Here is a 21,995-nt window from a genome sequence, read left to right as displayed (position 1 = left end):
CTGGATTACAATTACACCCAATGGATTACAGTTTTCTTTGGATTTATGTTCTTGTCCTGATGCCTGATTGTTTGTGATTTTGTCAGGGTTGGAAAATGTTTGTGTCTGGAAAGCATGCCCAACTTCTACGAATCTTGACTTACAATTGGAACATGTTAGGATAAAACATTACATAACATTCAGGAGGGTGGTCACAGGGAGTTTCATTCTATTGTTCACCATCTTCTAAATCTGCAAAACTGGACTGTGTTTGGACTGCAATCATGGGTTTGTTTTATATATTCTTAATGTTCGATTTACTGCACCGATGTCTTTGTGTGTGAGTGCGTCCTGAGGCAAGGCTGGGTGAGTTACTCGCAAACCCCACCCAGTTTGTAATGTAGTGCTACATTGAACCCAGCTTTACTAAGGGACAGTGAGCTGCAGAAGTATGCAAAAGTTAAGTCATCCTATTTGCTGGAACAAAAAAGGAGTCGTGTGATCAGCAACTGTCCACACACATATTTTATGCTAGCAAAAAAGGAACACTGCATAAGAAAAGTCAGCCTGAAACCACTAGGTATTACTACAGAGAAATAGACATCTGGATAAAGAAAAAGGGTACTAAAACACCTTTCAAAATAGAGTGGGGGAAATAAGTATTGAAAACGTCAACATTTATTGAAGTAAATATATTTCCCATTAGGTTTTTCACATGAAATTCTCACCAGACATTGGTATTAACTCAAGAAATGCACACATATAAAGGACTCACAAAATTAAAAGGTCATAAATAAACCTATGTGTAATAACGTGGAATGACACAGGGAAGAAGTATTGAACATGCTAAGAAATAGCAGTAGACCGAGGCAAGCAACCAGCTAAAACCTGTTAAGTAGTTAGAAAGTAATTCCACCTCTTATCTGTGAAAATTGGTATCAGTTGTGTTAGTACATATTAATGGGCTATAAAAAGGTGTTTTGCTACATAAGGTTTCACACAAGAAACATCTCATTATGGGTAAAAGCAAAAGAGCTCTCCCAAGACCTTTGCAACACAACTGTTGCAAACCATACAATGGAACTGGGTACAGACGTATTTCAAAATTTATGAATCTTTCAGTTAGCACCATTTGGGCCATTATCAGCAAGAGGAAAGATCATCACTACACCATCAATTGGGCAAACACCAGAGCTCCTTACTAGATATACCATCAACTGGGCACACACCACAGCTCCTCGCTAGATTTCTGACAGGGAGTCAGAAGGACAGTCAGAAGAGCAGCCCAAGATCCAAGAGCCAAGGACCACTCGGGAAGAGCTCCAGAAAGACTTGTTGGCATCAGGTTGTTAGAGAAAATAATAGGCAATGCACTCTACTGGCATGGCCTCTGTGTGTGCTCACCCCACAAGATTCTATTACTGAATAAAAGGCATGATGAAGCTTGTTTAAAGTTTGCTATCATTGGAACTTTTTGGCTGTCATACTACATTCCATGTTTGAAGGAAAAATGGCACTGCACATCACCTGAAACAAGACTACAGTAACAGTAAAGTTTGAGATTAAAGCATCATGGTGTGGGGCTTTTTCTCATATTATGGTACTGGCCTACTTCATGTATTTGAAAGAACAATGAATAGGGCCATGTACTGTTAGATTCTAGAAATGAGTCTGTTGCCATCCACGAGGATATCTAGGATGGGATGTGGGTGGACCTTCCAGCAGGACAACGATCCAAAACATAAAGCACAGGAAACTGGTTTCAGAGAAAGAATATCAAGTTCTTAGAATGGCCCAGTCAATCAAATGACTTAAATCCAATTGAACTTTTTTGGAAGGAATTATAAAGATCATGGTACAATAGAGGGACCCCTGGAATCTTCAAGATTTAGAACGTTTGTGCAAGGAATTATAAAGATCATGGTACACAAGAGGGACCCCTGGAATCTTCAAGATTTAAAGACTACCAGTAAGTATTAAATTCATGTGTTCGATACTTTTTCCCTGTGTCATTCCACTTTATTACACAACTTGAATGTTGTGAATTTTTTATGCTTGCGGATTTCTTGAGTTAATACCAATGTCTGGTTAGAATTTCATGTGAATAGCCTGAATGGAAATATAATTGATGCGTCCAATACTTGTCTCCCCCACTGTATGCTAAAATAAGTCTTCCATTGACCCTGCAGGAATTGTAACAAAGCATTGCCTCCATCCTTCCAGATAGGAATCAGACAAACAATATGTACACTTCTGTTTTACACACTGATTTTGAGGTTGTACTATTTGTAACTTACCAGTTAGGGTAAGGGAAGCAAATATTTATTTCTGGTTACTGGTGTTAATGTGAAAGTAATAAATGTAAATGGTGTGTGAATAATACATCTTTAGCCATTGTTAAGGTTCTCCTAGTAAAATTGGTGGAAATGCTAAATTCGGCTTGCATTACTTCATATCATCTGTCAGCGCACTGGAATACAGCAGGTTCAAACAGCATGAGCTATGGGGATGAGGGGATGAATGAGTTCAGTTTAACTGTTAATAAAATCAAAACATCACTATCAAGCCAGCCAGACCTGAATGAATGCTGATTTCTTGGGTAATTATTTAGACAATTACAAGTTTGTGCATCAAGACAAAACAAAGACAACTTAGAATTATGTTCTGAATAGACACTATTATTACTGTACCAAGCATTTTGGGCTATTTGTTTAAAAGTAGTATATCACTATAGCCAATCTACAAACAGAGAAGGTGAAGGTTGATTTGTGTGTATCTTTGTCAATTTCTGAACTTTGTTCATTAATTGAATCATGTCATTGTCTGATTCTGAGATCCTGACTGTAATGAGAAACAGATATCTCTACACCGTGTACTTGTGTAGAACACCATGAAAGGAGGAGAAAGACAATACTATACAACAAAAGCTCAAAGACCAGTTCCAAAACACCCAACATGCAATCCAGGAGACGCAAGAATTGACACAAATGTTTAGTTTAAGTTGGTAAAAGTCCTTAATTGGGCAATAACTTAGCTGAGAATTACATTTACATTTCAATATAAAATCCAAGCTTACCATAATTACTGCGACTACTAAAGCGGCAATGCCAATAATATATAGCTTTGTTGTAAAAAGTTCATCAATCCTTGTGTGACAATTCTGCAATTTAAAACAAAAGACAACCAAAGGTTTAATCTGATTATCCTCCATTTAGTGAAAAGTTGTCATTTCTCCCTTTTCAATTCAGAAGAGCAATCTCACAGTATCAATATGCATTATAAATGTTCATTAGTTAAGAATTAAATACATTTATTTGAAAAAAAAAAATGTAATTCTCTAATTTCCAGACTATGTATTTAATTTAAAAACTTGTTATTTATAAACAGAAACCAATTTTTTTTCAATTATCATATAATATACATATAAACAACTCATTCAACTGACAAGAAACATAAAACAAAGTAATCTAGAAAACCTGAAGCAAATCAAGCTTTGACTTACAGGAAGTGAAACTGCCTTGCCACTGCATTCACCAGTTAACAATGATAGGCCTTTGGTCAAGATGTCATCCGCTCCACAGCAGTTCAGCTGAAAAGCCAAGAAATGTATTAAATAAATGTGCTTCACAACAATCTTGCTGTCATTTATAACATTAATATATTCCTTTTGCTTCTGAATTACTTGCAAATTATTCCCAATCCATTAGCCTCACTAAATTCACCGTTATGGGCTCTATGAAGCTATAGCCCTTATTTATTTACACCTGTCATAAAGCTTTACACAATTATACAAACATTATTTTAAAATTAAAAGGTTGTCGGGGCAAGGGAAATAACCTAGGTAGCAATGGGTAGAGTAAGTTAATCCACCTTGAAATGCTCAAATATGAAAGAGAACATACTTGTAAAACAAAGTTTGTATATGCCAGTGTGGGAAAGAAGAGACCGCTGTAAACCTGTTGAACCTGTCAAGCAGTATACCCCAGAAATGAAGCAGCTGAAGACACTAAGAGCACTGGAGAGATACTGGTAATGGCAGCTTAATAAATTTAGACATGTCTACTTGCTTACGCTACTACTCTTAAAACTGTTAAAAAGCTTATTAAGAACAAATAATGTAAATTACATTTGAATAAATGTTTATGTTATACACTCCCAAAAAGGGGAACTTAACTGTATCAGGAAATATTAATTTTATTAGTAGTCTGACTGTAACAGTGTTAGCCACAAACAACAAAGAAAACTGCTTCCTCCACATAGGACAGTGTATTTCAATATGGAGTACTTCCACTAAATCCCTGTGTGGATAGCGCTTTGAGTACTGAGAAAAGCGCTATATAAATGTAATGAATTATTATTATTATTATCTTCATGTGGTCTGATATTTTTAAGTGTTAGGCAGTGCAGAGGTTCAAGATTATGAAATAGCAGTTCTTGGGCCTGATCTGCCCCTAAGCCATCCTCCAAAACAATTTTTAGTTATATATATTAGAATGATTTATAATTTTCAAACATCTTCACAATGAGAAATGTGCAGAGGGTCATCTGATATTGCCAGGGTTTTGTTGTTCCTGGAACACCCCTAACCATTCAGCTTTAAAGTTATCCTCTATCATCATAAAGGGAAGGATTAGAAGGCACATGATTTCACAGTTTTAACAAAGAATTTGAAAACTGGATAGAGAAAATGTTTTTTTCATCCACTCTCAGAGGATTTTCTATGTGTTTTGGTGAATGTGAAAAAAAGAGAGAATTCACAATGAAATGAAATAATTCACTTCATATTAGCTGATCCAGTTTAATTATCCACACTTTGCAATTCACAAATAGATAATTAAATGATTCACTCCACATTCGACATTTTTATTATAAATGAACATGAGCCAATATAAGGTGCAGTAGTTACAACTGACATAAGGTATTGAATCTATGGGTTCAACAACTTTTCTATTAATGTATCACTAGTAAGCTCCAATAAAATGCCTATAATACACTTCTTTTAATACCTTGGCATCAGCACTTGTCCTGTACTCCATTACAATAGCAACTGTCTCACTTCAGATCAAGACAGGTCAGCTGGGCATTTTAGAATGAATGCATTATAAAGACATACTTTTCATTCCACTTGTCATTAAAATGATGACGTGCAATATGAATATTGAAGAGAAGAGAAAAGGCTAGTTAATTGATCAATCAGAAAGCAAGACTGACTTGTGAAAAACACTGGAATAAAAATCTGCAGCCAGGACGGAACCTGACAACCCCAGCGATAAGCAAAATAAAAATGGATCCATTCTAAAATAAAGTACAATCAATCCAGTAAATTACAGAAAAAGTTGTGATTCATCAAACATACATAACATTGCACCTCACCCCCCCCCCCCCCCCCCCCCCCCCCCCCCCCCACCTCCACTGGATTTGCATGATAAAATGAATCTAAATGATGGTTGTTTGGAATGTCAATGCTAGAATGAATTCTGTGCAGCATGTTCTTGATTCCTTATCTTACGAAGACAGAAATCTTATAGGTGTTAACAAACTTAATGTGTATGTGATGTGAATGAATGAGTGACTGGATGAGTGTGTTCAGGAGGTGACCGAGGGACTGTGTCTCTTAAAATATGTGTGTATTTTTTGGGGACTCTGGGAGGTTTAGTGTTGAGGGATGATGGGTTAAGCTGTTATGGAATATTTGCTCTTTGAGAGTTTGGCTAGAGGTCAAATCTTTTTGATGAGCCCTGGTGTGGGTTCACCCACATTAGCTTTATGCTTTTTGTTTCTATGATGCCATATGTTTTTACAAACAAGTTCTGCTAATTAAGAAAAAATTGTCTGCTGAAGATATACTCCCCTCTCTTCTTTTCTCTGAAACAAAACTCTATTGTTGGAAGACTTTTTCTCAGTATGGTCCACTAAAAATGTGACAGGCAAGACCCACTTATAATAATTACAGTCACTCCTTGTATTTCCAAGGATTGCACCACTGTTCTGCTACTTCTTAAAAATCATAAACAGTATTGTGACAACAGGTATTTGCAGGCGTGGGTTTCCTCCGGGCGCTCCGGTTTCCTCCCACAGTCCAAAGACATGCAGGTTAGGTGGATTGGTGATTCTAAATTGGCCCGTGTGTGCTTGGTGTGTGGGTGTGTTTGTGTGTGTCCTGCGGTGGGTTGGCACCCTGCCCGGGATTGGTTCCTGCCTTGTGCCCTGTGTTGGCTGGGATTGGCTCCAGCAGACCCCCGTGACCCTGTGTTCGGATTCAGCGGGTTGGAAAATGGATGGATGGATTGTATTTGCAGGGAATACCTACGCTTTAGCAATATCACATGCCTCACTACAAATGTATGCTTTCATACTAAGTAATTTTTGGTGGTAAATGCTGTAATCTACTGTAGCCATTTGTATTGCTAACAACACATTCTTTAGTTAAATTATGAGTTTTGCATTAAATCAAATTACAGAAGCTAACTGTCCACTACCTGGGTTTAAAATTCTGTGTATTTATGAAATTAATATAAACACAATGGTGTTTAAAAAGTTCAGTAATTTCAGAGCTGGATGAGTTACAGTACACAAGTAGCTAGGTAATTACTGACAACATAGTAGACCAGTAGAAATAACTGCTTGGGTGCATTTAAAATCCCATCATTGTGTGTGACACAAAACAATTTATTTTAGTACGAGTCAAAACATGCAGCACAGCAAGCAATGAATTCTACCTTTAGTAGATTCCAAGTCGAGTCAAGAACATATAATATGCAGCTATTAAGTGTATGGCCATTAACATATTCAAGCAGGTTGTCAAAATATCCAGTAAACATTAACCTTTATACAAAACACCCGATGCAACAGAACTTGAGGTGTGCATTATATAGCACAGAATCAGGTTAATAGCAATGTTTCAGCACAGAGAAAAATGCATGGCAACAGCTCCAAAGATAACATATTTGAATTTAACAAAGTCTACATTAGCAGACCTCTTTACAAAATCACACAGACACACAATAAAGCACAAAGGCAGTTTATTTACAGCTTACTATTACTTTATAGAGTCTAGAAAAAACTAACACACAGGCCAAACAACATCAAGCAGGTATTTATAACAAATGTGGATGCTTCTGTGTCCCAGAAAGAAAAACATAAATCATATTGTCAAAGAGGAAGGTGTAATGAGACGCAAGAGGTTTTTTCATTCAGTGTTTCACTTGAGACCTCTGGTTGCCTGTCACAATGGTATCAACACTAAATTAGGTGTTACAATCATATTAAATGTTAACAGCTATGAAAAAGGTGCAATACAGGCGCCTGACCCGACACAGAATGGACATGGAGGCACACTTGAAATAAACAAAACGATTTAGTTTTTCTTCACCTGTGGGCGCACGTCTTCCCCGTGTCCCACAGGCAGTACACAGTCCCACGCACAAATACCAAATAAAACACAGAATAAAGCACTCTCTCTTCCTCCACCACTCCTCCCTGGCAACCTCGTCCTCTTCCACCCGATCAAGGGCATGGTGGCTGCTGGACCCTTTTATTGTTCACCCGGAAGTGCTCCAGATGCTTGATTGACGAGTTCCAGCTGCACTTCCAGGTGTGGTGAAAACAGTGCCCACAAGGGCTCAGGAGTTCCAGCTGCAGACCCCAAACCCAGCGCCTGTGAGAACCAAAAGGGCTGCCCCCAACTCCAATTCCCATGGAGCCCAGCAGGAAAATGAGGCACCGCTCCAACCCAGGGGGGTGGCCATCTGACGTCCAGGGGGAGGCATTGCACCGTCCATGGCTACTCCCCCCGAGCATATAACGAAGGGGCATCCCGGCCGGGGTCCATGACTGGCCATCTGCCACACAGCTTCTGATTATCTAATTACAATTTTATTGAAAAAAACTTAATTGTTGCACTGCACTTTACCAAATGATACTGACTTTTGAGATACTGTTCATAAATTGCCCCATGAAGTCAGTATTTAAGATATACAACAAATCCTTTTATATCAGAAGCAGAATGAATGCTACACTGAAATAATGACATTTTCTAAATATAGTTTGGTCTGGAACATTTTGAGCAAAAGTGGAATGAAATTCACTGTAAACTTGTGCTGCCAGTAATTATGCAACGTCTTCGTCGATCACCTATTTTATCTATGTACAGTGCATCCGTAAAGTATTCACAGCGCATCACTTTTTCCACATTTTGTTATGTTACAGCCTTATTCCAAAATGGATTAAATTCATTTTTTTCCTCAGAATTCTACACACAACACCCCATAATGACAACATGAAAAAAGTTTACTTGAGGTTTTTGCAAATTTATTAAAAATAAAAAAACTGAGAAATCACACGTACATAAGTATTCACAGCCTTTGCTCAATACTTTATCGATGCACCTTTGGCAGCAATTACAGCCTCAAGTCTTTTTGAATACGATGCCACAAGCTTGGCACACCTATCCTTGGCCAGTTTCGCCCATTCCTCTTTGCAGCACCTCTGAAGCTCCATCAGGTTGGATGGGAAGCGTCAGTGCACAACCATTTTAAGATCTCTCCAGAAATGTTCAATCGGATTCAAGTCTGGGCTCTGGCTGGGCCACTCAAGGACATTCAGAGAGTTGTTCTGAAGCCACTCCTTTGATATCTTGGCTGTGTGCTTAGGGTCATTGTCCTGCTGAAAGATGAACCGTCGCCCCAGTCTGAGGTCAAGAGCGCTCTGGAGCAGGTTTTCATCCAGGATGTCTCTGTACATTGCTGCAGTCATCTTTCCCTTTATCCTGACTAGTCTCCCAGTCCCTGCCACTGAAAAACATCCCCACAGCATGATGCTGCCACCACCATGCTTCACTGTAGGGATGGTATTGGCCTGGTGATGAACGGTGCCTGATTTCCTCCAAACGTGACGCCTGGCATTCACACCAAAGAGTTCAATCTTTGTCTCATCAGACCAGAGAATTTTCTTTCTCATGGTCTGAGAGTCCTTCAGGTGCCTTTGGCAAACTCCAGGCAGACTGCCATGTGCCTTTTACTAAGGAGTGGCTTCCGTCTGGCCACTCTACCATACAAGCCTGATTGGTGGATTGCTGCAGAGATGGTTGTCCTTCTGGAAGGTTCTCTTCTCTCCACAGAGGACCTCTGGAGCTATGACAGAGTGACTATCGGGTTCTTGGTCACCTCCCTGATTAAGGCCTTTCTCCCCCGATCGCTTAGTTTAGATGGCCGGCCAGCTCTAGGAAGAGTCCTGGTGGTTTCGAACTTCTTCCACTTACGGATGATGGAGGCCACTGTGCTCATTGGGACCTTCAAAGCAGCAGAAATTTTTCTGTAACCTTCCCCAGATTTGTGCCTCGAGATAATCCTGTCTCGGAGGTCTACAGACAATTCCTTTGACTTCATGCTTGGTTTGTGCTCTGACATGAACTGTCAACTGTGGGACCTTATATAGACAGGTGTGTGCCTTTCCAAATCATGTCCAGTCAACTGAATTTACCACAGGCGGACTCCAGTTAAGCTGCAGAAACATCTCAAAGATGATCAGGGGAAACAGGATGCACCTGAGTTCAATTTTGAGCTTCATGGCAAAGGCTGTGAATACTTATGTACATGTGCTTTCTCAATTTTTTTATTTTTAATAAATTTGCAAAAATCTCAAGTAAACTTTTTTCACGCTGTCATTATGGGGTGTTGTGTGTAGAATTCTGAGGAAAAAATGAATTTAATCCATTTAAGAATAAGGTTGTAACATAACAAAATATGGAAAAAGTGACGCGCTGTGAATACTTTCCAGGTGCACTGTATCTAATAACTAATTTTGTCCAAATAATTTAAGTATAAGCGATTGCTGTATTGTATGTTCTCCCCGTGTCTGCATGGATTTCCTCCAGGTGCTCTGGTTTCCTCCCACAGCCCAAAGACATGCAGGTTAGGTGCATTGGCGATCCTAAATGCATGCAGAATTACTTGAAGATGCATTATACATTACGTTAAAAAACTGATCATAAATTGAGATGTACACACTTGGACAACTTTTTGGAACCCTTATAGCTCATGGAAAAAGTGCTATACCTGCATGCCTTTGACATGTCATTGAAATCAACTGTAAAAAATGGTAAATGTTCATTCTACAAAGATATTCTAAAATGGTCTGGACACATTTCCTGCTAAGCCTATAAAAGTTACTAAATAATCGGATTAGAGTGATTTTTTTAAACTAGCTGTTACCTTCAATTAGTATCACATGAGTCTCCAATCGTGCAATCTGCCATTCAGCATATTTAAATAAATGGAGAAAGTGAGTCATACTGGTATCATTGTGCGTCTCCACACTGAACATGAACCAGAGAAAGCAATAAGAAAATCGACCCCAGAATGGACAAAAGTATAGTGCGAACGATAGACCAAAAGCCAAGGATAACTTCAGAAAGAAATACAAGCTAAAGCCAGAGATCAAGGTCCATCAGGGAGGGTCTAATTGAACCATCCGTTGTTGTTTGAGTGACAATGGGCTCAATGGAAGAAGACTCGGCAGGACTCCACTGTTGAAAGAAACATAATACAAGCCAGACTGAAATTTGCTAAAATGCATATTGACAAACCTTAATGATTCTGAAAGATTGTCCTTTGGACAGATGAGACAGAACTGGAACTTTTTGGCAAGTCACATCAGTTCTACGTCCATGGATGAAAAAAATGAAGCTTTCAAAGAAAAGAACACCATACCTATTATAAGCCATGGAGGAGGCAGGGTTATGTTTTGAGACTGCTTTACTGCGCCTGGCATGGGGTGCCTTGAGTTTATGCAGGGAATAATGAGATCTCAAGACATTATGGAGTGAAACATACTGCCCAGTGTCAAAAAGCTCTATCTCAGATCATGGATACTCTCAACTGGATAATGACCCAAACACACATGCAAAAGCACCCAAGAATGGCTAAAAACAAAACATTCAACTGATCTGAAGAGGTGTTTTATGAGCCCTGATTTCAGTAATAATAATTTTTATTTATATATAGCGCCTTTCCCATGCTTAAGGTGCTTATCAAAAAAGGCAGGGCATATGTAACATTGGGTACAAATATTTTTTACATATAACACTAAACAGATAAAAACAGGAGACACAAAGCATTAAATAGAATAAAAGACAATAAAAATACAGTGGACCCTTGACTTACGAACTCAATTCGTTCGCGAGGGCTGGTTGTAACTCAAGTTGGTTGTAAGTCAAGACTATTTTTCCCATAAGAAATAATGGAAATACCCATAATGCGTTCCGAACCCCCCACTGCAACACTTACTTAACCTTTTCATAATAAAAAAGGGTTGTATAATGTGCATAATTTACCAAAACACCAATAATTTTTCTAATGTACTAACCAAAAAGTAATAAAAAGTGCCTAGCCTATCAGAAACAACAACTTCATACTGTACTCACCATTTAATTTGACATCTTTGGGCTGCAGGAAGGGAGGAGGGATGATAATGAAACTGAAGGCTTTGTTTAACTTGCGCTCAGGCATTTGCAATCATTTCAATAGCTTCTTTTGCGTTAATTTTAATCTCCTCCTGCCTACAAGTTATTCTGACGAGAATTTTTCTCAGCATTTCCTTGCGATGATACAAGGAACTGTTTCTGAACTCTTCTGAGACCCCTCCCCACTCCCCACTCAATGGGAACGACATGCTGAAGTGCGTCCTGAAGCGCGATTGCCGCGACTGTGGAAGCTTGCTTGTCCATTGCCGGGCAGGGATATCACATGCATATCACCCATCGATATCTTTTCTGTTTGCTTTGGCTGAGAGACTCTGCACAGCTTTAAGCCGGCTGTTGCCCCAGCAACAGATAAACAGTCTTCCATAAGGAGTTTGGACTTCGGCATGTCTTCTAGTTGGGGGAGGTCCCAAGAGAGTTTACAAACCTGACATTTTATTGAATGAGTGCCGCATTAATAGGAATGTTTCTGTTTGTTTACAATCGCGCAAGCGGATACACGTGACCGCATTCAGGTCGTAACGCAAGATGTTGGTCGTAAATCAAAATAAAAATTTTGGTCGTAAATCAAGTTGTTCGCATGTCAAGCCGGTCGTATATCAAGGGTCGACTGTACTAAAAGAACAGCCTGCACAAATCACATAATTTGTGATATGACACACACACGCAGATTCTCCTGATTACCTGGACAGAGAGGTAAAATGAAGGAAGGGGCAGAATGTTAGGTTAAGTTAAAAGCCTTCCTGAACAGTGTCACACATGCGAATAGGAGGGAGCTATATGGACCAAGTGAAGGTAATTCCACGCCAGGCCAGGGGGCGGCGGGGTGCGCTAAACCTTCTTCTGTTGTCTTTGCAGACAAAAAAATGGGAAAACCTGTCTGATTCAACCCTGAAGACATCACTTCCAGTTCCAGCGCCAAGACGCATGTCACTTCTGGTTCCAGCGCCAGAAACAGGTCATTTCCGGTTTTGGCAGTTAACACCGCCATTTTTCCAAACAATCTTCAGTCTTGTTTTGGACTCCATCAAGGACACACCTGTCATTACTTTCAAATCCATTGCAGCCAGGGAAATTATACGGGTAGCTGCCCCAAACCTTTTTTCAGGTGTGTCGAGTCTGATCATTTCACAACAGATAAGTTTTAAGTTGTTTTTTAAAGGAATAAATGGAGTCAGTTATCTCATCAATTTTGGGAAATAATTCATCAAAGTCTGGGTGCTATACAGCTGAAGGCTCTGTCACAAACAAGAGTGCAGGTTAGTGTGGGGCACAACAAGCTTACTAGAATCACAGGACCTTAGTGTGCCAACAGTAGCATAGCGATTGAAAAAGTCACTGATGTAGTCTGATGCAAGGCCATTTAAAACTTTGTACGTTAATAGTAAAATTTTACATTACATTGTTTAAGACACAGGAAGTCAGTGAAGGCGAAGCAGGATGGATGTTATGTGCTCACTGTTGCTGGTTCATGTAAGGACTCTTACAACATAGTTTTGAATCAACTGGAATTGTGACAGAAGATTAGAAGGGACACCTGCCAGTATGTAGTTACAATAATTCATGCTGGATGTGATAAAAGCATGGGAATGTTTCTCAGCATTAGTAAAGGAGGAATGAGCAAACTGGTTATGTTATGGAGGTGAAAGAAAGATTCTTCATGTGGTTTATGGGGGTGGATTAAGAAAGGGAGGAATCAAAGATGACACCAACATTCCTTGCATTAGAAGAAGGTCTGGTGAAATCACTGTCAAGAGTGATTGAGAAGGAGCTTATTTTCTCAAGTTGCACTTTAGTGCCAATTTGCAGGAGTTAACTTTTGTTGCAGTTTATTTTTAAAGAGTTCTGCTCTATCCAGGTTTTAATTTAATTGAAGCAAGTTGTGAGCTGAGAAAGCTCTGATGAAGTTTCGCTTTTAATACTGAGATGGAGTTGAGTATCATCTGCATAAAAATGATAACCCAGTCCAAAGTTACAAATAATATGGCCAAGAGGAAGCATGTAGATACAGAAGAGCAGAGGGCCGATGACAGAGCCCTGGGGAACTCCTGGAGTGACTGGCACTGAGCTGGACTGCTGTTGCCAAGACAAACAAACTCTTGCCTATCAATCAGACAGGATTTAAACCACTGGAGGGCAGTGCCAGAGACACCCAGAATGTTCTCCATTATGGACAGTGGAATGTCATGTCTAATGGTGTCAAATACTACACTAAGATCTAACAAAATGAATATGCAAGTCTGTCCAGAGTCTGCTGCCATAAGCAAATCATTGGTTACTTGAAGCAGAGCAGTTTCACAGTTGTGCTGCGCCCTGAAACTAGACTGAAAGGGTTCCATCAATTTATTAAAAGGAAAACTAATTGGTGAGTTTTGAGGTTACAACATGCTCACAAATTTTTGACAGAAAAGTTAAGTGAGAAATAGGCCAAACATTTTTTAAGATTGTCAGTACCAAGACCAGACCTTTTTAACACTGGGGTTACAGAATGATTTTAAAAGTGGCAGGCATGAAGCCAATATCAAGGGATATATTTATTATTGTTGTAACAGTCGGAAATATGGCATGATGGCAGGATTTAAGAAGTGTAGTGGAGATGGGGTCCAGTACACAAGCAGTCGGCCACACCTTAAAATGCAGGTCATTAACAAATGCAGATGTGACTGGTGAGAATTTAGAAAAGGAGCTGGATGCAGTGGGAAAATGGGAAAAGATGTAAACAGATGATAGATTTATGTTAGTTAAATTATTCAGATCTTTAATTTTGTTACAGAAAAAGTGGAGGAATTTATTCAGACTTCAGTAGAGGTGCTAACTGGGTCATATGCAGGTTGAAGTAATTTACTAACTACAGAGAACAAAACCCTGGGGTTATCATGTCCACTTTCTATTATTCTGCCATAATGCTTTTTGTTCTTGGCTGCAGTGAGTGCATCCCTGTAAGCCCTTTGGTGGTCAGAGAAAGCCTGGATATGCACAGTGAGGCCCAGTCTTATGTGACATTCTCACAAGGCGTCCGCCAGCTGCTTTCAAAGACCGCAATTCTGAATTGTACTATGGAGATGAATGCTTAAAAGAAACCTTATGTTTTAAAGGAGATGTTTTACCTAATGCTACATGAAGGGCTAAGTTATAATAGTCAACAAGACTATCTAGTGTTGATGGAATTGGGGAAGACAGAAAAAGATCAGAAATGGATCCAGCAAGGATAGAGGGACAGATATTTTTAAGGTTTCTGAAAGAAATTTGACATTTACAGTAAGAGAAAGGAGAGGTAATGAGACAGTAAAAATACTGCTTTATGATCAGAGAGTTCCAAACCAGTGCTACAAGTGACAAATAAGCCAGAGGTACAGATCAGGTCCAATATATGACCACCAGAGTAAGTCAGAAAATCAACATGTTGCACCAAGTCAAAACAGTCCATTAAGGACAGGAATTCATTCCTCAGATTACATGCCGGAGTGTCAATATGGATGTGGAGGTCACCAAAAAGAAAGACTCTCTGGGAAAGCGAACTTAAGTTTGCTAAAAGTCCAGTCAGATCAGTTAAGAAACACCCATTGTATTTTGGGGGGTGATAGATAACAATAAGTTAGACAGGACCAGATTTCGTAATTAGTTTAAGAGCGACACTTGAAAGGCAATGGGCAGTCAAGTGGGATTCTTTTGATGTTTAACTCCGATCTAACAAGTACTACGACTCCTCCTCCTTGTCTTGAACTATGAGCCTCTGAGAAGTTAACGTAACAGGGTGGTGTTGCTTCTGTGACAGACATAAATTCATTCTGATTTTTCCAGGTTTCTGTTAAGTATATTACATCAAGGTTGGAATCTGTAATGGATTCTGATATCGCAAATGCTTTACCATTAAGAGATATTGAGTTAAACAATGCAATATTAGCTGATAAGGGTTTGTTGTGAACAGATCCATAGCCAGAGGTTATTTTAGCATACTGAGAATTTGGCACACTCTTATTTCCAAAGTGAGGAATAAGACGGTGTATTCCTGAACATATGCTGCCAGTGAACTTGTCTTTCGCAGCCCCTCAGTGTTGACGCCCTGGCCCTCGATAGAAATATTTTGAGCACCACATAATGCCAGTGACTTTTATTACATTCCAGTCTGGCCACTTGCTCTGAACAAATGTTTAATGTGAAGGAGTTTATCACGAGAGTATTTTAGCAAAGTTTAGAGCAATAATTATCTGACAGCAGCAGAAAGTGAGATGGGTGGGGAGGAGGGGAGCAGATGAGTGACGACGGCAAAGCAGCAAAAAAAAAAAAATCCAGAAGAAGCATATTAGGAGATATTACAAGATACACACAAAAGGTAGCCATCAGAATTCAGAGGATCCAACATACAACCACATATATAAAATGCTGGGTATACAGGCGTGATTGCTCCAGTGCACAAGCGAGGTGACTGCAAACAACAGGTCACTTCTCAGTCATTCCCTGTCATAGAAGAAATCGAGAACAATGCAGCATATCCATTATTATCAAGGAGACAGAACATCTCCAGCTGCTAGATTTCCATGGTGGAAAAGAAAAAAAGTTTGTAGATCGGCATTAGGCAGATCAACTTGAGTCAGTCGTATTCATAAACTATACATTTGATAAAATAAATGAAGTCCAAAAAGTGTAAGGTTAATGTGAATTTTAACAAAAAGTGTTAACAGGGAAAAGCAGCAGCAACATGAGTGCGCCAGTGTCCCCTCAGCTGTTAAGATCCCATCAAATATTTATGCAAAGAACAAAAAACATGCAAGTCTGGAGAAGCATCCTTCAAACCTGACACAGCTGGTGCAGTTTGATCAGGAAGAGTGGGTCAAACTATCTGTTGACAGGTGCAGAAGTCTCATTGAGAGCTGCAGGAATCGCTTGTTTGTAGTGAACGCCTCTAAAGGTTGTGCAACAAAAAATTCAGTTAACGGTCCCATTTTTGTCCATGCCATTTTATATTTGTGTTATTATTGTAAAGATTCTGTTGAATCAAAACTCTAAATCAAAGTCTGCTTTTTGTTAAGCAGAGTAAACAATGATGGGTGTCAATTACTTTTGTCAGTTTCAAATTATTTCAGACACAATTGTGGGGTTGTGTATTTTTTCATTTGTCCACAACTGTACTTATTCATATGTGTTGTGAATACAACTGCAATGTTACATTTCTAAGTCCAAGAGGGCTGATTCAGCTACATATATTTGGCATAAAGCGGCTCTGAGGCTAAGAAACTGTGCTGGTATGCGGGAAGTTGCCGGTTTGAATCCCTGTTACCGCCAAAAGAGATCCTATTCTGTTGGACCCTTATCCTTATCCTGCCCTTGCTCCAAGGAGGCTTTACAATGGCTGACCCTACAGTCTGACCCCACAGGGTATGCGAAAACTAACAAATTCCTAATACAAGAAACTGTGTAAGGCGAAATAAAGAAAAAAAATTTAAAAAATCATGTTTGTAAAGTACCAACTGAAAGCATATTGCAGGAGATGGCAACTCATATCTTTTGAGAATACTAAGGTAAAAATGTACTGTACTTTTGCAGCCACAGTGTATGAAACAATTATACAAGTTAAACATCACAGTAACTGTTAATTTTGGCACTACTGACACTGGTGCAGCTTTTAATTTCCCTTGCTAGTGAGTACCCTCATCACATTGTATGATGTAATAATTTAGGCCAACGGTTTCAGTGCAACATCTAGATTTTTTTTTCTTTGTAGAGCTATTTTTTTTTATTTTGTTGAAATCAAAAACATTCCATACATGCAAGTCAAGTTTAATAAAAACTAGTTTGTAGAGCTATTCTTGATATTTGATTTCTTCCTGTTTGATAATTTCTTGTCACATATTGAATACAAAAAGACAGGCGGGTAGGGCTAGCAATACACATAAATCAGTTTATCTTTAAATTCTTGATTATTTGTCAGCAATGTTTCCCTTTAATAGAAAGTCAACCTACTATATATCTTAATAAGCTGGTTAATGCATCATTGTAACATACGCATCAATAAACTTTCAAAAATTCTTCATCTACTTCTGTTTGATATTACCTATATCAGTTTGAAATTGGGATCTCCCTCCACTGAACACATCAAAAGTTAATTCCTGGTAGGACGGAATGTCTGCTGGGTTGAGAAGTTCCTTAAAGTATTTTCTTCCTCAAAAGAGGTCAGAAACTCTCCATCCCTGCTTAACACTCCTGAGGCATTAAACAATTTGCCAGAACAGCTAAAAGGCCAACCAACAATCTTTGTACCTTGCCTCTCCAAATTCCTCCCAAGGGCTTTTGCTTCCAGAACCCTTTTGCATCAGACCTCTTAGCCTGATGGTACCTCTCAACCAAGTCAGGCGATCCCTCAGACAGTATTTGCCTGAAGGCCACCTTCTTTAGTCTGACAACTTCCGTCATCTCTGGTGTCCACTATCGGGTCCTAGGGTTGCGACCATGAGATGCCTCAACTGCCTTAAGACCACAGGTTTTAGCAGCCACTTCCAAAATAGAGGTCTTGAACAGGGTTTTTGGACTCAATGTTCCCAAGCTCACTCTGCACATGGGAGAAGTTTTTCAGAGGTAGGAGTACTCATCACAAATGAAAGCCTAAGCAAGACATTCCTAAGACACCCAAACTTTGTCCAGGCTTCCCAGACTATTTGTTCCCTATATGAATTTAGTGAGCACTATGAACACTTGGCATTAAGAGAAATTCATTCACTGTGCGTGTCGGACTCCATCAAGGCTGCATCTTGTCTTGTCACCACTCCTGGTGTGGTTTTCATGCACAGGATATAAAGGAGTAGCCAAAGATGCGAAGGTGTCCAGTTTGGGAGGCTAGGGGTGGCATCAATAGTTTATGCAGATGATGATGCCCTCCTTGCCTCATCTATGACCTTTGGTACACACTCAAGCAGTTTGCTGCCGAGTATGCAGCAGATGGGATGAGTATTAGTACCTCCAAGTCTGAGGTCATGGTTCTATCTTGGAGAGACCAATCCACTCTTTTCCAAGTGAGGGGGTAACAACTGCCTTTAGTGGAGGAGTTCAAGTATCTGGGGATCTTATCCACGAGTAATGGAAAAAAGAAACGTGAAATAGACAAGTGGATTGGAGTGTTGGCGCTGTACAGGTTTGTGGTGGTGAATTGGAAACTTAAGTGTAAAAACAAAAATTCAGTTTATTGCTCAATCTATATCCCTGTCCTCACCTATGATCATGACCAAAACAATGAGATCGAACATACCACCAGAAGAAGTGAGGTTTCTTCCAGAGTGTCTGGGCTGTAATACTGTGATAGGATGAAGAGCTCCGCGATTTGAACCCCTGGATTGAGAGGAGCCAGCTGAGGTGGTTCGGGCAAGTCATTAAGATGAACCTTGGGTAGCTCTCCCCAGGGCGGCACCAGGCACATCCCATTGGGGAGAGACCCTGCAGCAGACCCAGGGATTGTATCTCTCGGCTGGCTTGAAAACGTCTGGGAATTTCTCTGAAAGATCTTGAACACTGACTCTGAAATCCCCCAAAGCCAATAAAAATCCTCCCCATTGTTAATCTAAGTGGAAATCTGGTCTCTACCATACATACAAATTCAAGCTCTGAACTGAAATTAAAATAATGGAAATTAAAGCATTCTAATTTTTATTTCATACCAAACCTAACACTAAATATTTCATTAAAAAAAAGAAGTGTAAAAAAGAAATATCATCTTTAGTTTTACCTAATACTTCACCCTTTAGGAGTGAAAATAAACTGTGGCACTTTAAAACGTCTAAATTCCTTGTGGTAATACACTAGACAAATGGTTTGAAAACCCTGCCCTAGAGGATTAATGCAATGATAAAACAAGATAAGTTACCAAAAATATACAAAAATGGTGTACCTTAACCATGTCACTGCCAGTGCTGAAACATTTTAACCATGGATTTATGGTTACAAGGTTATTGGGCATGAAACAAATACATATGTTAAACTGTTAAAGCACAAACTGATTTGGTTAAACAAAAGACTGATGGCAATGACAGACCTACCTACAAGAATTCAAGACACTCAAGCTTCAGGTTTAATACTGTCAAGTCTTGGACAAGGCTGCTCAAGTTCTGGAAACTCTCTCATGTCTGTTTCAACATGTAACCTATTATAGTTAGCCTACTTCAGATGCATCACAAGTATAAAGTTGAAAACAGGAAATGAGGAGTGGAGGTCAAATCCAAAGAGCCATTTGGAAAAGGTGTGCACCTTTTTATTAACCAATTTCCACACTAACTTGTAACAAAAACATTTATAATATGCAATAGACTGCACAGCCCATATACGAGGGTTGTCTGGGTTCCATGCGGAATTTTATCGTTTGTCGAGTATCAGCCTGTCGAAACCTGCTCTGCTGTGTAGAGGGATTATTCAAGTGGTTGCATGTTTTTGTTCAGATGTTTTGCTCCTTCTCTTCCTTCAGAATAAACACGAGAAGCAAACGAACTGAGAGTGCGCAGCTGGCGCTAGCGGCGAAGCTCCAGACTCTGTGCGTGCATGACTTTCGAGTGATGATTTTTTACGACTTTTCTGATGGTTTAATCCGCTCGGTGAAAAGCACCATGTTTGCCATCTTTTTCAACATCGATGGCATTGTCGCGTCAATTCCGCTGATGGAGAGGAAAACTGTGACCTCTGAGTGGTACACCACTCAGTGCCTGCCTGACGTTTTTTCTGCGATGGCTAGAGGCCGGTCCAAGAACTTGTGAAGGCACTTTTTGCATCATGACAATGCGCCAGCCCACACGGCTAATGCGACGAAACATTTCATTGAAGACAGTGGTGTCAACGTTTTGAACCCGCCACCCTACTCGCCTGATCTTGCACCATGTCACTTTTGGCTCTTCCCGAAGGTGACAGAACCCCTGCGAGGCCACAACTTCGAAACTCGAGAGGAACTGATTGTAGCTGTCAAAGAACAGCTGGACAACCTCCCAAAGACAGCCTTTCGCGAGTGTTTTGCGGCGTGGGTCAGAAGAGCCCAAAAGTGCATTGATGTTGGCGGTGAATACTTGGAAAAAGTTTAAAAAGGATCGAAGTACATGAGAAAAATAGAAAAAAAAATCCTTGGCTACTTATTTCGAGTGATTCCGCGCGGAACCCAGACAACCCTCGTATACTGTGAAGTCCCTTTACTTTCTTGTTTACAGGTTGGGTATTAATGACTTTATGCAAACGCTATCACTCATCACATCAAAACTAAACCCTTGTCAGTCATTTTAGTTTTCTATTGCCTTTACTGAGACTAGTTTCTATGGTTTCCCACACATATAAAATTTAGCAACAGGCCACTGCTACAAAATGTTGTGCCACTTTTTGAAATTCATACTGTGATACTCAACAATCAGGGACAACTGTTAGACTGCTAGGAAGATTACACAACCTCAGATTTACACCATACTATTTTTTTTTTTCCTTTTTAAACAGAATCTTGCAGCCGCTTATTGCTCCCCCAGTGCACATTAAACCCTCAGATATATATATACAGTATATTGTACATGACACATGATTGTAATACGAGATAAAAAAGGCATGGTGACTAATTACTGCATGATTTTTATTACATTGGCAAATTATCTTACTTCAACTCAAGAGTTTCAGCAAGCTGTGCCTCAGGAAAGATGGCCACTGTGTTCACATTATGCAGGTATTAGTTTAACTAAATTACAGTTTAAAAAGTCAAACTCAGGGTTGCTTACCTGTGTTGCCTACAAAGAACACTTATCTTTTGAATATGTATTTTCATTTGGGTCTCTTATTCACTTTTTTGTATCATTGCAGCTACAATTTTAAAGTGCTTTGCGTCAAATAAAATTAAACGCTCAAGTTTGGTATTTTCCAAGTCAAAGTTATTTCTTTGCAATCATGGTATGTATTAATTTGCCAAGAGAAATTTTGTCTTAAAGTGAAGCATTTTTTTTTTTATACATTTTAAAAATACCTCATCTGTTCTTGCAGTTTACAATGGGGCTATAGGGTAAACAGGTCCATAGGTGATATAAAATGAATTGAAACATACCAAATACATATCTTTGAATCAACAAAAGTTTAAATTTAAGAAAACATGCTTTCTGCATTTATGAGGCATATTTTACCACATATTCTTAGACCTCAAGAATTTGTTTCATGCTTTTTTGTCTGTGTGCAGCAGCCATTGTGGGTGGAATTTTGACAACCCATGCCGAGCCCCACCCACCCATTATATTCTGTGTTGTTATTTTAGATTACTGAAAGAGCAAAGACACCTTTTCTGTTATTTGTCTTGAGCAGACTGAAGCACCACAAACCAATTACTCATTTTTTAATGCTCTTGTGGATGATATACTAATAAAAGAAATGACTACTGTTTTTGAGTGAGTAAATTCTCTTAACACAGTTACCAGTTAATCAGTAAATACATGAGAACACGTAGACTCCATGTAGAACCTGGAGCTATGAAGTAGAAATGGCAGCCTACTCTGCCTATGTTAAAACATCTGTACTGATCTTACTAAACTTTAACCTGATTAAACCT

The 21,995-nt window shown here is 39.3% G+C and overlaps 1 protein-coding gene across 1 annotated transcript in view; it reads right to left on the bottom strand.

The window, feature by feature from the left end:
* The window catches only part of cd81a (CD81 molecule a), a 109,899-nt gene that overhangs the window by 7,005 nt on the left and 80,899 nt on the right, over nucleotides 1–21,995 (bottom strand). The window contains exons 6-7 of the mRNA XM_028794196.2: nucleotides 3,482–3,568; nucleotides 3,056–3,139 (exon numbers count right to left, since the gene is read on the bottom strand). Coding sequence (XP_028650029.1) covers nucleotides 3,056–3,139; nucleotides 3,482–3,568 — 171 coding nt within the window. The remainder of the gene's footprint in view (nucleotides 1–3,055; nucleotides 3,140–3,481; nucleotides 3,569–21,995) is intronic.

Source organism: Erpetoichthys calabaricus, chromosome 2 (assembly GCF_900747795.2).
Source record: "Erpetoichthys calabaricus chromosome 2, fErpCal1.3, whole genome shotgun sequence".
Classification (NCBI taxonomy): domain Eukaryota; kingdom Metazoa; phylum Chordata; class Cladistia; order Polypteriformes; family Polypteridae; genus Erpetoichthys; species Erpetoichthys calabaricus.
This window is presented reverse-complemented; position numbering and strand designations above follow the sequence as displayed.